The sequence below is a fragment of the Charadrius vociferus genome, unplaced genomic scaffold (assembly GCF_000708025.1).
Source record: "Charadrius vociferus isolate BGI_N301 unplaced genomic scaffold, ASM70802v2 scaffold63, whole genome shotgun sequence".
NCBI classification, from domain to species: domain Eukaryota; kingdom Metazoa; phylum Chordata; class Aves; order Charadriiformes; family Charadriidae; genus Charadrius; species Charadrius vociferus.
The window spans coordinates 1,436,895-1,451,427 of record NW_009647579.1 but is presented as its reverse complement, the minus strand read 5'-3'; the positions used below and the strand labels follow the sequence as shown (position 1 = coordinate 1,451,427).

Sequence of the window (14,533 nt, the reverse complement as noted above, 5' to 3'; positions counted from 1 at the left end):
ATGGATATATCACATCCTATACATAACCAACCCTGAGGAAAAGAAATCTAGCCTCCCAAATTAAAGACTTTGCACATGAGAATATAAAGATCTTTGTTTAAACTGCAAATTATCAAGGCTTATTTTTTATTTTGTTGTTTAAAGAAAGTGCCAAGCTGTGCAACAAATAGGAGATATGTAGTTCTGTGTGTAATATCTGTGCTATATTTGAATATATGATAGTAAAGATTGTAATCCTTACTGAGCAGTTATAGTCCATATAATTAATGCTGTGTGTGATAAGTGAGCAACATCATGTGTTCCTGAAGAAGTTAAAAAAAAAAAAAACAACCCAAAACGAATCATTGTCTTTGTGTCTTTTATACTTGGCTCTGATATTTGCATAGCAACAGATAACTAAAAGTATTATACAAAGGGATGAAACGACAATTTCTGAGGGTAAAAAGAACAAAATGTGTTAACTGGTCTGTTTTGATAGCAGTGACTTTTACAATTTATCCAAATCAAATATGATGTTATTATAGAATGAAGAAGCCACAAAAAATCTATTATCCAGTTAGCTAGGAGAAGAGATTCAACGTATAACTGTTTAAAGTAAGAATTCTTGTAAAATGAGGAGGCTAATAATGTTTAAAGAAAGCATTGAAACAAATCTGAAGTTGGAGCTGCAATGATACAAGGTGGTGATATATTACCTTAAAATTTCTTCAACCATATTGGGTGATATAAAGAAATTCTGGTAATGTGGAAGGAAGAATAAGTCAATGTAAGCTTTCATGTCAAGACGAAAAAGCTGCAAGACAATGTAAAATTAAATGAAGACCCTCTTAATTAGCTTATAACTTTTTGAATCTCCTTAGTATGGGATAACGCTGTTTCAAACTCCTTTATTAAGTAGAACTCTGTGGCTGCTAATTAAATAAAGGCTGACCAAATGAATAGTGAAAGTAAGCACACCACTGCATACCTTTTAAGGATATTTCCAGGGCCCTGTTCTACAGCATTTTCTGGTTTTAATGAATGCAAAGAATCCTATTGACCTGGAAGGGGCTATTTGCTTAAACGTAGGTATGGTATACTTCCATGTTTGCAGAAATAGAACCTTTTTCGCTCACAGAATGTGAAAACAGGAAAATCTCATGCAATTATGTATTTATAACCTTGTCAATACAGCTATCATTAAGTGCTATGCAATTAAAACCTGTAAAATAAACTGCCATGAATTATTGTATCTGCTTAGTCCTGATCAATACAAATTAATCACTTACTGCAAATTCTAACTGGTAAAAGAGCTGTTAAATTACATTTTCTTTCATTGTACTTTTTTTTTGTCTTTTACAGGAAAAAGTAGAATATGCCTTCCTGATAATTTTTACAGTTGAAACATTTTTGAAGATTATAGCATATGGATTATTATTACACCCCAATGCGTATGTTAGAAATGGATGGAATTTATTGGATTTTGTAATCGTAGTAGTAGGGTAAGTAACTTATCCTTCATTACACAAAGATTTAAAATCTTCTTTACAGTGAGGTAGATATAGGTCTGTTTGGCTGTGAGTAACAGCCAATACTTGATTTCTATTCCGTCGGAGTAAAAGAACAAACTGATACGAGTGAAAATTGAAAAAGTCCATCAATGCTCTCTGTGGCTGCAGGCTGTGTTGCACAATCAGCTTTATCGTAAAAGTTCCCAGGGAATTCTGAGTTCTGCCAAGAATTTTCCGTGGTTGTTGTCTTGCAGAATCTTTTCCATCTGATTTTTCCAAGGTGAACTCTTGGTGTGTGATAAAGATTGATCTGTTTAGGTCAATATATTGTCATTTATTCATTTACCCCTATACTGTGGTTATGTGGAGTTCATCTGTTCTACAAAGACCTCTGCGAAAAACTCACCTGTTTTGAAGTGGAGAAGAGTGGTCAGGGGAGACAGAGTTAACTGTGTGATTCCTCGACCTTCCCAAAATCTGAGGAAAATTGAACACTTAAATACTTTCCTTTGGGGTGCTGTACATCAGGCCCTATATATTTATGATTTTGGCTTGCCTCAGGGAGAATGTATGCTAAAAATGCCCTTTTTTTTTTTTTTTTTTTAACTCTGTATGCCTTGCTGTACACAGCAAACCCTGAAGAGTTTGTTCTGATCCTTGGAGGAGGGGCTGCTCGGGCCTTATGCAGGTTACAGAAGAGTGGAGAGTATGTCCCAGACTTATATTATGCAGCTGCTTATGATAAATAACACATCTGGCTTTTTTGTCAGCAACTTTGTGTCAATCGTTGTGCTAGTTCATTAGAAGATCCTGCCTTCAGCTATCTAGGGAATAAATCTTGAGGCATATATTCCCCAATTCCCTAAATACGGAGGAGATTATATTGAGGAAAAAAAAAAGGAATTTCCAGTACTGTAAATTTTGTATACTAAAAACACTTATTGATATAGCACATGGAGAACATTATCCGCATATAACTTTGTGTTGTGGCTGGCTTGCAAGGAAGATGTTGGCAGGTAGTTTGCCATTCTAGTTTCATTTTTAAGTTCAAACTATATCAAGGGTTGCCTGTGATTGAAAAGGCCCAGAAATTAGAGTGTGTGCTGCTCTTAGCTCACATCATTACATTAAGGAGAAAAGAAAAAGGTGCAAAGTAAAGGAAATTGTAGTAAAACATTATTAAATTTGGGCAAGTATTATGAATGTATGAATACCCGATTTATAACTATTTGATTCTGAGATAGTAATTGTTACTGAGAAGATGGTATTTGGGCCAGTTGCTTGGCATTCAGGCAGCTTTGGTCCAGGGCTAAAATTTGTATAAATAGATCCTTCATCAGGTCAGGTCATTCTCAACAGATTGTCCTCCATGCCTGAAGGGGAAGCTTGGTGGGCAGGTGTGGAGACTATCACACATAAGAGCTCTATTCTCTTGCCAGGCAGTCACTTGAATAGACCTCTTTCCTCTTGTCAAGTGACCATGGAGTTACAGTAACCCTGGAGCAGTCTAATTAACATGACCTCTATCTTTGGCTGTGTCCTAAATACATAATAACTAAAAAATTTTCCATTAACTCCTAAACCACTCATTATTGGAGGCTAAATCTAGTTAGGTCAAATGGGAAAAATGGAAAAACATGAAGAAAGAAGGACTACACCTTATCAAATACCTAAAATATCATATTAAGATTTAAATCCTAGCTCAACCCCCAAAGTTTTGGAATATAAACTGTTGTGTAAGATGTCATCAGTCTACCTGGAAGACAAGGTGGACCCTTCATAACATGTCAGGCACTGACAGATCTGAGCAATGTTTTTGTTTCTTCTAAGAAGAATACAATCCACATAAGCAAGTAAGCAAGCAAGCATAAGTCCATTTATTTAATTAATGCTTAAAAGCCCAGTGAAGAATTGATTTTCATATATAACCCAAGGTGGGTATGGAATCACTTCTGGATCTGATTCTATTTGACTAGTTTCATTGTGAAATTTCATTAGGTATTTTAATAGCTCAGAAAGATCTGCCAAGATGTCCTGTATTGAATGTATTAGATGAAATTTGCTTCATGTGCTTTCTCAGCAGAAACTGTAGCTGTCCAAATGCATAAATCTTAATTATACCAAAAGAAATCTCTACTAGCAAAAGGGAAGTATGTATAGAAACTTTTTTTCCACAACATTAAATTTAGCATTTAAACTTTGGTAAACTGTACAGGAAAATAAATGTTAATTTTAGAAGTAATAAAGGAGATCAATGGTTTTATACCTAAATGGCTTTATAGGATAGACATAAAATGACAGGGCTGTAGACATAGCTGTGAATGAGATGTTTTCTCCTGTCTTTGTCACTTCTCTCCAAAGTCAAAGTATGAATTACTTTCAGAGCAGTCTACTACTTGCCTGCATGCTATACCACATAATTTTCATTTATTTCTATGAAAGAATAAGGTCCTGGAAGAGAAAGCTTTCATAGCACCTTCCTGTGCTTGTAGCCCTTTAATTTTCTGAATGATGTATGGACTGACAGACTGAAAACAGCTTCTCTTAATTTGGGACTTGATTCAGAAGCCTGTTTAATCATGTCTGCCTTTAGAGCATGAATAGTCACTCTGAAATCATTGAGATGGCTCATTTTCTTAGAATTATGCTTCTGTTCAATTACAGGGCTGAATCAGGACCTGAAATATTAAATGTCTGGATTTCTATGGTTATAGCAGTACGTGGGTTGCTGGTGTTCATTCTTAGTTCTGTAGTCTTCGTGGCTGGCTTTCACTCTGGAGGGGACTGAAGCAGAATAGGCATGGGTATTGACTAATGCAAGTCAATTGCTTACTGTGGGGAGAGTCTTCAATATCCTAGTTTGGGCAACCTATTAAATATTACATGATTTCTAGCAACTATCCAGTGTGACAGAATTGTGAACCAGAGTTGTGAAAAGCTTTCTTGACAAAACACAAAACTTGTGCATTTCAGGCGTTCTTTACAAGTGTGAAATGTTTTTCAGGATTACAAAACTCTATTGACTTGATAATCCCTTCAGGAGGAGTTCAGTTCTACAACTACTGAACTACAGATTCTGTGCAAAGGCTAATATGGTTTGCATGGTCTAGCCAGTCTAGAAAACCATGCATCTGAAATGCAGGTCCAAACTAAAATAAACCTAAGATTATTTTACACTTCAACCATTGGCATCACTTTGAATTGCTGCTAGATCTGGGAAAGAAAAATAAAACTCGTTTTCCAAAGCGTTCTAATGAATGACTAGTTCATTTCTGCAGTGAAGAAATACAATATAATAAATGAGTCATCTGGGAATATTTTAATCTTCAACGATATTATGTGTAAGAAACAAATCTTTTTGGTGTTGTTAAATGTTGGACTCTACTTCTCACACATTCTGGTTTTGCTGACTGTATTTGGAATATTGAGCTGCAGTGTCACTTGGAGTTCATATATTCCACCAAAATTAAAATACATGGTTTCTTGTGATTATCTATTTCATGTTCTAAAGAGAAGACTAATTCTCCAAACCTTACAGCTCAAACATTTAAACAAAGAAGTGGCAAAGTAGCTTCATTTATTTAAAAATAGCAGATTGTGTATACAAGCAGAATGTTAATTTATTGAATACTGTGTGATCATCACTCTCTGGAGGGATTAAAAATTATGGCACTTCATAACTCTTCCTGTCATGATTTAATGTGTAAATATACCTCTCAATTTGACAGCTGAACAGCTTTTCAGAATTGTCTGCAGTTCAAGTAATTTCCTAATACCTTTGATTGCATGATAAATGGATGATGCTGACCTTACCCTTCATCTCATTTTCTAGATTATTTAGTGTAATATTGGAACAATTAACCAAAGAAACAGAAGGTGGCAGCCACTCAGGTGGCAAACCTGGTGGCTTTGATGTCAAAGCCCTAAGAGCCTTTCGTGTATTGCGACCTCTCCGGCTTGTATCAGGAGTGCCCAGTAAGCTCTTTTCTGTTTAATTCCATTGGAATGAATACTGTGACTGGTCTGATTATTTAACTTTCTTGTTCCAGACACTAACAGAAATGCGATAATATAAAGTTGATTTCTTGTTATCTGATTCTGTATATAAAGTGGGTTTCGAGATGAATGATAACCTATTTCAAGTTGAACGAAGGATTGTGAATTCATTCAGTGTATGATCTTCTTACACAGTTCAATAAGCAGACAGGGGAATACACTTCTTTTTTTGAAGCTTTATATAAAAGTAAATTACATGTTAAAATGCAAATACATCAGAAAAAAAAAATCAGATTTTTTTTTTTATTCCAAAACCTTGCAGATCTGAAAGTGTAGGTGGTCCTAAAATAGTTTATATGTTGGTAAATGTATGCCAAAGCACATTACACATTTCATATTTCCTGCCCCCTCCAATGCACATGAATGCCTTCTGTTTATCCCAGTAGACCTAACAGATAAATTAGGAAAGTTAAAAAGTAGAACAATATTATTTAAAGAAACCAGTTGAATTTTCTGATAATCTTTCCTGTTTTCTTTTGATACATTATTAATTATGGAAGCTGTTTGGACTGAAGAGGTTTATGGCTTATAATTCAGCTCTTCCCAAGACATTCAAAAAAAGAATCCTATATACTTTGTTTATTATATCAGTCTGTTACATGGAAATGATCGTGATGGTATATATTCAGCAAGAGAACTTCAGTGAAGAAAGAAGCAGTCTTATGAAATATCAGAAGGGAATTCTATTAAAATAAAAATGAGCCTTTTTTTTTTTTCCTCCTTGGTACTGTGGCAGCTTCATTAGTCTGGGATTTACTTCTTTTGGTAAGACGAAAATTTGGCTAAATATTTAATTAAGGAGGAAAGAAAAGAAAACTGTAGTAGTTCTGAAAATGATGAGGCATAAATTATGAAAAAGTAAGTTTGTTCAGGGTAAAAATGTGTTTTCCCAGGTAACTATGCTTTATTTCTCCCTCCAGACCAAAAATACCGTTCTGCAGTTGGCTGAGCATACGTAGTCTCAGGACTTGCCACAAAGTTGTGGTTGTAGCACAGAACTTTTAAAAAGTCACATAAAATGACCTACAGCCACACGCTGACTACATTCTCATTTATTCTAAATACCCATAAATTCTTGTGACACATTTCAAGCATTAACTTCTATTGCATAACCTTTATTAACAGAGGAAATAATTAGACAAAGTCAAATACTTATGAAATATTTTATGTCACAGGAACATTTTGTGGATCTGAGCAGTAGAATTTTTTTAAAAACTGATTCACTCTGCATGCCTGTATCATTAATTTCTAATAATGTGTAATTATAGAAAATTTGGTAAGGCAAGACATAGAAATCTGGTTCATATCTTGTGTCCTCTTTTTTTTCTTTTAGGTTTACAAGTTGTCCTGAACTCCATTATAAAAGCCATGGTTCCCCTCCTCCATATTGCCCTTTTGGTATTGTTTGTAATCATAATCTATGCTATTATAGGATTGGAACTTTTTATTGGAAAAATGCACAAATCTTGTTTTCTTATTGATTCAGGTAAGTCACGAAACTGTTGACGAAGATAAAGGACTAATTCTGTTTTCTTTCAAGTCTGTGGGATTTCAGTTTGAAATAGAACAGGGGCCAAAGCACTAAAACTGTTGTAACCCCAGTTTTCACTGTGATTCAGAATTTTAGGAAGAGTGCGTTAAATTTAAAAAAACAGCAGCAATGCAAACTAGTTGGAGATTAGAACATACTCTGAATAGGTTTTCATTTCTGAAATGTGTAACTGAAATGTCAGTAGTGAAGATAGTAAGGGTGACTATCCACAGGGGACAACTCGATAGTTTTTTCTGAGCTCTGGTTACTGGAGAGGTACCTAGTTCTGTTACAGGGAAGGTACACTTTCCTGAGTTCACAATCTGGCAATGTCTATCCTTGAAGATTGTGGCAGTATGGTAAGAAGCGCAGTTCCAAAATGAGTAAGGAACGAAAATAGTATTCCTCTGTCCAAGTGAAATGATGAAGTGAAATTGTTTGTTATGGGAGAATTTTGAAGGAGTGAAACATCACAAGGGAGATCTGATGCCGAAGGGTGCATTTCTATCAGCTCAGTAATGCAGTAGACTATATGTACAAAGAATTAGTCCAGAGCTGTTTCCTTGGTGGGCCATGTGTTAGTATGAAGTGAAGAAAGATCAATAAAAAAAAAAACCCCACCATAACAAACCATGGTTGGTATCTAAAAGATATGTTGTATTATTACATGCTTCTTTCCACTGTTTAGTTACTCCACTGCTTAGTTACTCAGATGTTCTTATTTACATTCAGTTTTGATTCAGCCTTATTTCAAGTCTGTAAGGCCCAGATGTGAGAGACACTAAAAGCTCTGAAGCTCCCACAGGTTGCCTTTCTCAGCATTTCTGATGCTGATATCTGGCTTTACCTTCCAACAGGGTTGATAATTCTTCATGCAAAGATTTAACTTGCAAAAACTTGAGAACTGAAAGTTCTGATTATTTTTGGTCAATTTTCAGATATACTAGTTGAAGAAGATCCAGCACCTTGTGCGTTCTCAGGGAATGGACGTCAGTGTGTCATGAATGGCACTGAATGTAAGGGTGGATGGGTTGGACCAAATGGAGGCATAACCAACTTTGATAATTTTGCATTTGCGATGTTGACTGTGTTCCAGTGTATAACCATGGAAGGATGGACAGATGTGTTGTACTGGGTAAGTTCATAAATCGCTGAGCTTTGTTTACTTTTAAACCAGCTTCAATGTTCAAGTGAGAAATAGACTGTGGTTTACAATACCGTCAGAGGGAAATCTTGGTGAGTTTTGTGGGAGACGAGCTCAGCTGCATACTTTTTCCAGTCACAGCATCTTACTGGACTCCTCAGGCTAAAAAGACATTTTAGAAACAAATTTATTCATTGCTTATTTGAGAGGTTTTTTGCCTATTCCGTTTGGGTAAATGTAATATTACATTTATGTCCTTTGGACTGGCATTTTTTTGTGCAAGCCTACACTTTTTTAATACGTCTTTTCTGATTAAGCTTAAGAGCTCTCTTTTTGCAGTATTTCTGCAAAATATTTCACAGTATTAACATAAATTAGAACAAAGCAAGCTCTCAACTGTCATTGCTTGCCATGGGGACTGCAAACCATTTGTTAACCATTCAGGAACAACAAATCACAGGAGCTGTGAGCCTGACATTGTCTCCGTAGAAGCAGCAGAAGGTATAAAAAAACCCCTAACTATTTAAGTCCCCACCTTTAAATGTTAGTCTGGCATCAGATATGGAACCTTGTCATGGTTTAATCCCAGCCAGTAACTAGGACCATGCAGCCTCTTGCTTACCCTGTTTTCACCCCTGAGAAGGGTAGGGAGAAGAGGGAGAAAAGGAGAGGAAAGGGAAGAAAAACTTCATGGGTTGAGATAAAGACAGTTTAATAGAACAATAATGGAAAAGAAAAATAACAACAATAATAATAATAATGGTAAAAGAATACACAAGACATATGTTACTCTCACTGGCCGGTGAATTGGTTGTCCAGCCCAACCTGAGCAGAGATCATGGGTTCCCCCCTCAACCAACCTCCATATATATACTGAGCATGATGTCTATGGTACGGAATATTCCATTGGCCATTCTATTGTTCTGTCTATGCGCCTTCTCAGCTTCTGTGGGAAGCTGGAAAAAAGTCCTTGACTAATATTAAAACCACTTAGCAGCACCTAAGCCAATATGCATTATTGACACTCTCTTCATAGCAAATCTGAAAACGCAGCAACCACTAGGAAGAAAATTAACTCTATCTCAGCTGAAACCAGTACAAACCTCCACAATCACCACATAAACAAACAGCTGGACACAGGCTGGGAAACTGAAGATATCTTTAGGTCTGGTTTTACAAATGAGAATGGAGGTAGAAGAACACACAGATTTTTTAAAGGACTAGGGTCACCTAAATGTGCAGGTAGACATTTCTCTGCCTAACCCCATTTCAATTCATTACATTGCATTCTTCTGTGAATCTTTAAGTACCTAAATATCTGATGCGAGTGATTTGTCCACGGTCATTCAAGAAGTCTGACAGAACATACCTACCATAGGTGCTGAAAATCAATGAGAATATTCTGTACTACTTGGTACTCAGCAGTAAGTCTTTGCAGCAATTAGGACCTTATAACAAATGTAATTGTAACAGTTCAAATATTGGAAAATACTTATGAAAGAAGGAAACTGATTACTAGTAAGGATCATTCTTAGCAAGCTGTTAAAAATGGATGAGCTATCTTAAGTTGTATCTTTCTGGAACTATAGTTTAGGTTATGTTGCTCACAGCAGCTTACATTTTGAATTTCTTCAACTTTGGACACGTGGGACTGTTTACTGATAGCAGATCTATTATGGTGTATTGGATGCAATTAAGGATGTGATATTACCCAGTGAGTGAACACTTAATTTTATGTGGTCATTTGTTGCTAAAAGATGTAACACCAGATTGTAGTCTCAGATAAAATCTATTATACTAGAATATAGATTATGGAGATGTTTTTAAGATAGTCACTGTAACAATAATTAAGATGGTAAACTGGCATTCATTTAGGATTGAAAGACAAAAAATTTGACAAAATATGAATCTCTGCTTCCACTGTCTGTTATCGGAGATACAAATTTGGCTGTAAACATGCACACCTTCAATACTAAAGAGTCTAACAATAATGCATAGCTACATATAGGCTAGTGTATTGTTTCTCATAGTGTAGGTTTATCAACTCTTTGGGTTTTGCTCTCTAACTCTTCTTAATTTTCTCAAGACTGTGTGAATGCAGCATTAGTGTATGCTTTATACCATTTACGTTCATGATGGTGAGTTGCTTTTATCCCTCCTGAAAGTAAAGGGAAGACTTGCCATGATTCTTGAGGGGAAAAAAAAAATACATTTAACATCTTTCAAGGCAAAAGTATGCCCACATGTCAGTACTTGACAATTCCTCCAACTGTCACCAATTTTTTCAAGGAAGATTAATGTAAAAACTTCAGGGAGTTACTGTATTTAGAATATGATTGCTACGAAAGATACAGAAACAATTTAAGCTGAGTGGCTCAGTATTACACATTTTTTGCTCTCAGAATTAATGAGCTAATTGATCTGATGCATCTTAAGAAATCTTTGTGGTCTCCATTGACAGCACAGGAAATAAACCCGTTAAAATAGTGTGCTGAATATTGTCATGATCAGGCAAAATGCAAGGCATAAGAAAATTAAAAACTTAAAATTCAAAACTACGCACAAGTTATTTTATCTATAACTAATTTCTCATGTAGAAGGTGTTTACAGTTATAGTTTCATGTTATTGTCAGTTTTCATTTTATTACAAATGATACTGAGTATTAGACAGAGAAGGAAATATTTATTGATCTAGTGAAATATAATCAAAGTCAGATATTCAAGTGGCTTTGGAATCTGTCTTAGCTGATGTTTATATAATTAAATTATAGATCTGGATTCTTTCTATCTGTAGACTAACAAATTGCCCATTGTCAAGCTGAAATTACGTGCTGAGGACAAGAGAAATGACGGTTTATATGTTTTAATTTTAGCCCTGGATTAAGCTGAGGTAGATTTAGCTATTGCTAGGTAAAAATTAGAAAAGATTTTGTTTTAATTGCAAATTGTGAAAACATTAGGGGTATACCAAATTGTAATAAAAATGTCCAAAGAATCCAAGAAAACAATTTTAGCTAGAGGTGCATGGGTTTTGTGGGTTGCTTTTTACTTAGAAATCTCTTGATGATACACACCTGAATGAGTTTTAGATGAAACATAAACAAATAACACCAAAACCACAAATATTAGAAACTGTGCAAAATTCTGATTTTCATTTTGTCACTGTGTGAACAGTAAAATTAACTACGTAGGCTTATCTCACTAGCAGGTGTAATCTGAGTGGGTGAAATACGTGCCATATTTTGCATCATGTTATGTGGCATTCTGTTAGCAAGAATGACAGCTGAAAATGACAGCTTCCAATAACACTCACTAGCCCAGCGTGTTATCACCTGGTTAACAGCAGTAAACTCAGCTTAAAAATTCTTCAAGTATCAATAATGATTTTTCTCTTATGCATGCCTGTTATAAATTGAGGGCTTGATCCTTCTACTGCTAGGCATCCTTCAGATCCTGGTGACACAGATGTCCTGCTGCTCACCAGTTTGCATCTGAAGCCCATATGTCCTATTATTATTTTAGAGTATCTTCATCTGGCTACTTTCCTCTGTCTAATTTATGTGTAACTCATTGGATAGCATGTATTACACGTTCCATCCACAAAAACTGTGACTCCTTAGTGCCAAATGCCAGACTTAACTATGGAGGATAGGGGGTAGTGTCCTTGTTTTCACCAGCTAGTGCAGCGTATGGGTTCCCAAATTGTATAATAAGTGGCTGCACGTCTGTACATCTTCTCCATTTATATCAGGACTGAGCTTATTCCCCGTCACAGTCCTTTCTGTTTGCTCTCTAGCCCTAGCTGAAGGCTTATGCTGTTAGTTTTGGATCCCAGTGCAGTCCTTGTTATTGGCAAAGTGGCAGCCTCTATGTGCCCAAGTTTTTAATGCTCTGGCTCACATTCTGAAACTGAGAGCATAGCATTCTTTGCCTCATTTTCAGTTTATGCTAGCAAGCACTCAAGAATTAAAAAATCTGAGTCTGCATTTGCATATCTGGCTCTAGATTTTTTCCATGTCTTTCAGACATCTAGATTTATAGTCTATTAATGGCAAACACGTATTTTCTAAATTGCTTTTTATTTTTAGCTATTTCACTTGATACGTAGGAACACACATAATGAGCAGCAGTACTTGCCAACAAAACCCCCAATTTTCCCATGAGTACCAAAATTATCCCATTTAATTCTTCTTGTTTGCACCACAGTGAAGTTATCTTGAGTTACTACACTTGAATAATCTACACTGACACTACTGTACTTTGAGAGATACACAGCGCATCTGTGAAACAAACTACTGTGTGATGGATTGCCAGAACAGTTGATTCAATGATTGAGCAACTTTATTAGTAGCTACTGAATTTTAGTAAGTCTATTTTATGGACAGACATTGCATTACTAGCTTGAATATTAATAGCTCGTCAGTTCTCTGACACCTAGCTAGCATTGATGTTGGAGATTTTTGAGACTGAAGCTCTTGAACTGAAATCACTGAATAATGGTACATTGATGTCTTACGTGATTTTTGCCTATTAATACACTTACTGATTTGTTAACAAGACATACTCTCAAGGATTCATGTTTAAAATACACAATTCATTACCTGAAACATCTAAGCAATCTGAAATATATCTAAAACTTGCATAAGGTTTAAGGAAAGGGGTGTCAGTTTTTTTTTTTAATGTACCCTTTACTAATATGTCAACTTCTTAAGACTGTGTCCTTTACTACTGTTTGATAGTAACATATGTTATAGTCAAAGAAATACTTCATTCATAATTCCTCTGCTTTTATAACAAAAAGAAGCATGCACCTAGAAATCTGGTTTTCGGTTTGGTTTTTTTTTTTTTCTTTAGAAATTAAGCTTTATGTGCCCCAATATACTCCTTGAAGCATCTTAGAACATCTTAGAATCAATCATTTCTGTAACACAGTCTGTTTAGTCTGGGCTGCACTTTCGCATCTGTCTGGTATGCAGGTGTCTACACAGCCATTGTATTAATGTTGCTGGAAGTAATGTATCAATATAGAAAAGGCTGTATCAATAATTTTTTGAATGTATTTCTATAACCAAGTGCAAGAGCTGTGGCTTCCTCACTAGCTTGCCAGTAGTATAAGATGACTTTATTGTGCATAAACTGAAAGGTACAAAATCATTGCACGTTTTTTTTCTAACTGGATGAGTATTTGAAAGAATGATTATAACTCCCACATAAACCTATGCATAGAAAAGAAAATAATTATTATAATAAAACAAATCAGTCAATTTTTCAGAATATCAGTCAGATGATCAGGGACTCGGACCATCTTCTGATCATGTTGCTTTTTAGAATGCTCCTAGTTCAAGAATCTTAAAGGACAGTCTACTCAGAAGTATTGTAATGGGATATAGTGTACTTGAAACCAGCTGATGTGCAGCCAGAGATTTTTCCTAAACACAAGCAAATATTTTTGCAAATATACCTCACAAGAAACCACCTTGGCTCAGCCACCAAGTGTATTATTAGTCCATAAACAAAAATCTGCAAAGTATGTTTGAAGTATTATCGAAGCTGTCATCAGAGTGTTGAGCAGGAATCTCTAAAAAGTATCTTTCAAAAAATGTGACAGTCAAGTAAGCAATAATACTCTAGAACTTGGAGCTGAATAATTTAGTAAACCAATGGGAAACAAAGACTTTGGGTGATTTAACTCACCTTCGTCACATTACAGCTGCAGAATGAAACGCATGTTATTGCATCCAGTCATCACTTGTCAGTGGTGAATTTCAGCTTACACTCTGAGAGAAGTCAAAGGATGCTTGACAGCTTTTTTTTCCTTTTGTACGTCAGCTGCAATTATTCAGCAAACAATGTTAAAAATTGTGAGGGAATATGTTAGAAAAATCTTAGAAAATATTTATTTCTGCCTTTGTCTGTTATATACTAAGGATAATTTAATGCTGTTCTCTTAGCATCCCTCAACAGCACTCACAGGTCATCTGAGGGAGAGTCTTCAGTGAAACGAGGCAGCTCATCCCCAAAGGCATTGATGTGCTGGATGCACAGTGCACCCAGCCTGTCACTACATAGCCGAAAATTTAACACATGATATCCAGCTGGAGAAAGAGCGATAGAAATTTTGGATGACAGTCTTAATATGTTGCATAAATCACACTTAAGAGCCAGGAATTACAGGCAGGGTTTTTTGAATTTGCGTGTTAATTACTTGAATCCAATTTCATGTTAAAATCTAGCTTAACCCCATCACCTGTTAGGTAATGATGTGGACTAATTACTTTTTTTATATCCTCTAGATAGATAGATATATTCTCT

The 14,533-nt window shown here is 35.6% G+C and overlaps 1 protein-coding gene across 1 annotated transcript in view; it reads left to right on the top strand.

Annotated features, from left to right (window-relative positions):
- The window catches only part of CACNA1D (calcium channel, voltage-dependent, L type, alpha 1D subunit), a 199,321-nt gene that overhangs the window by 68,458 nt on the left and 116,330 nt on the right, over positions 1 to 14,533 (top strand). Inside the window, 4 exon segments of the mRNA XM_009880937.1 lie at positions 1,342 to 1,481; positions 5,323 to 5,465; positions 6,880 to 7,032; positions 8,016 to 8,212. Of these exon segments, the coding sequence (XP_009879239.1) occupies positions 1,342 to 1,481; positions 5,323 to 5,465; positions 6,880 to 7,032; positions 8,016 to 8,212 (633 nt within the window).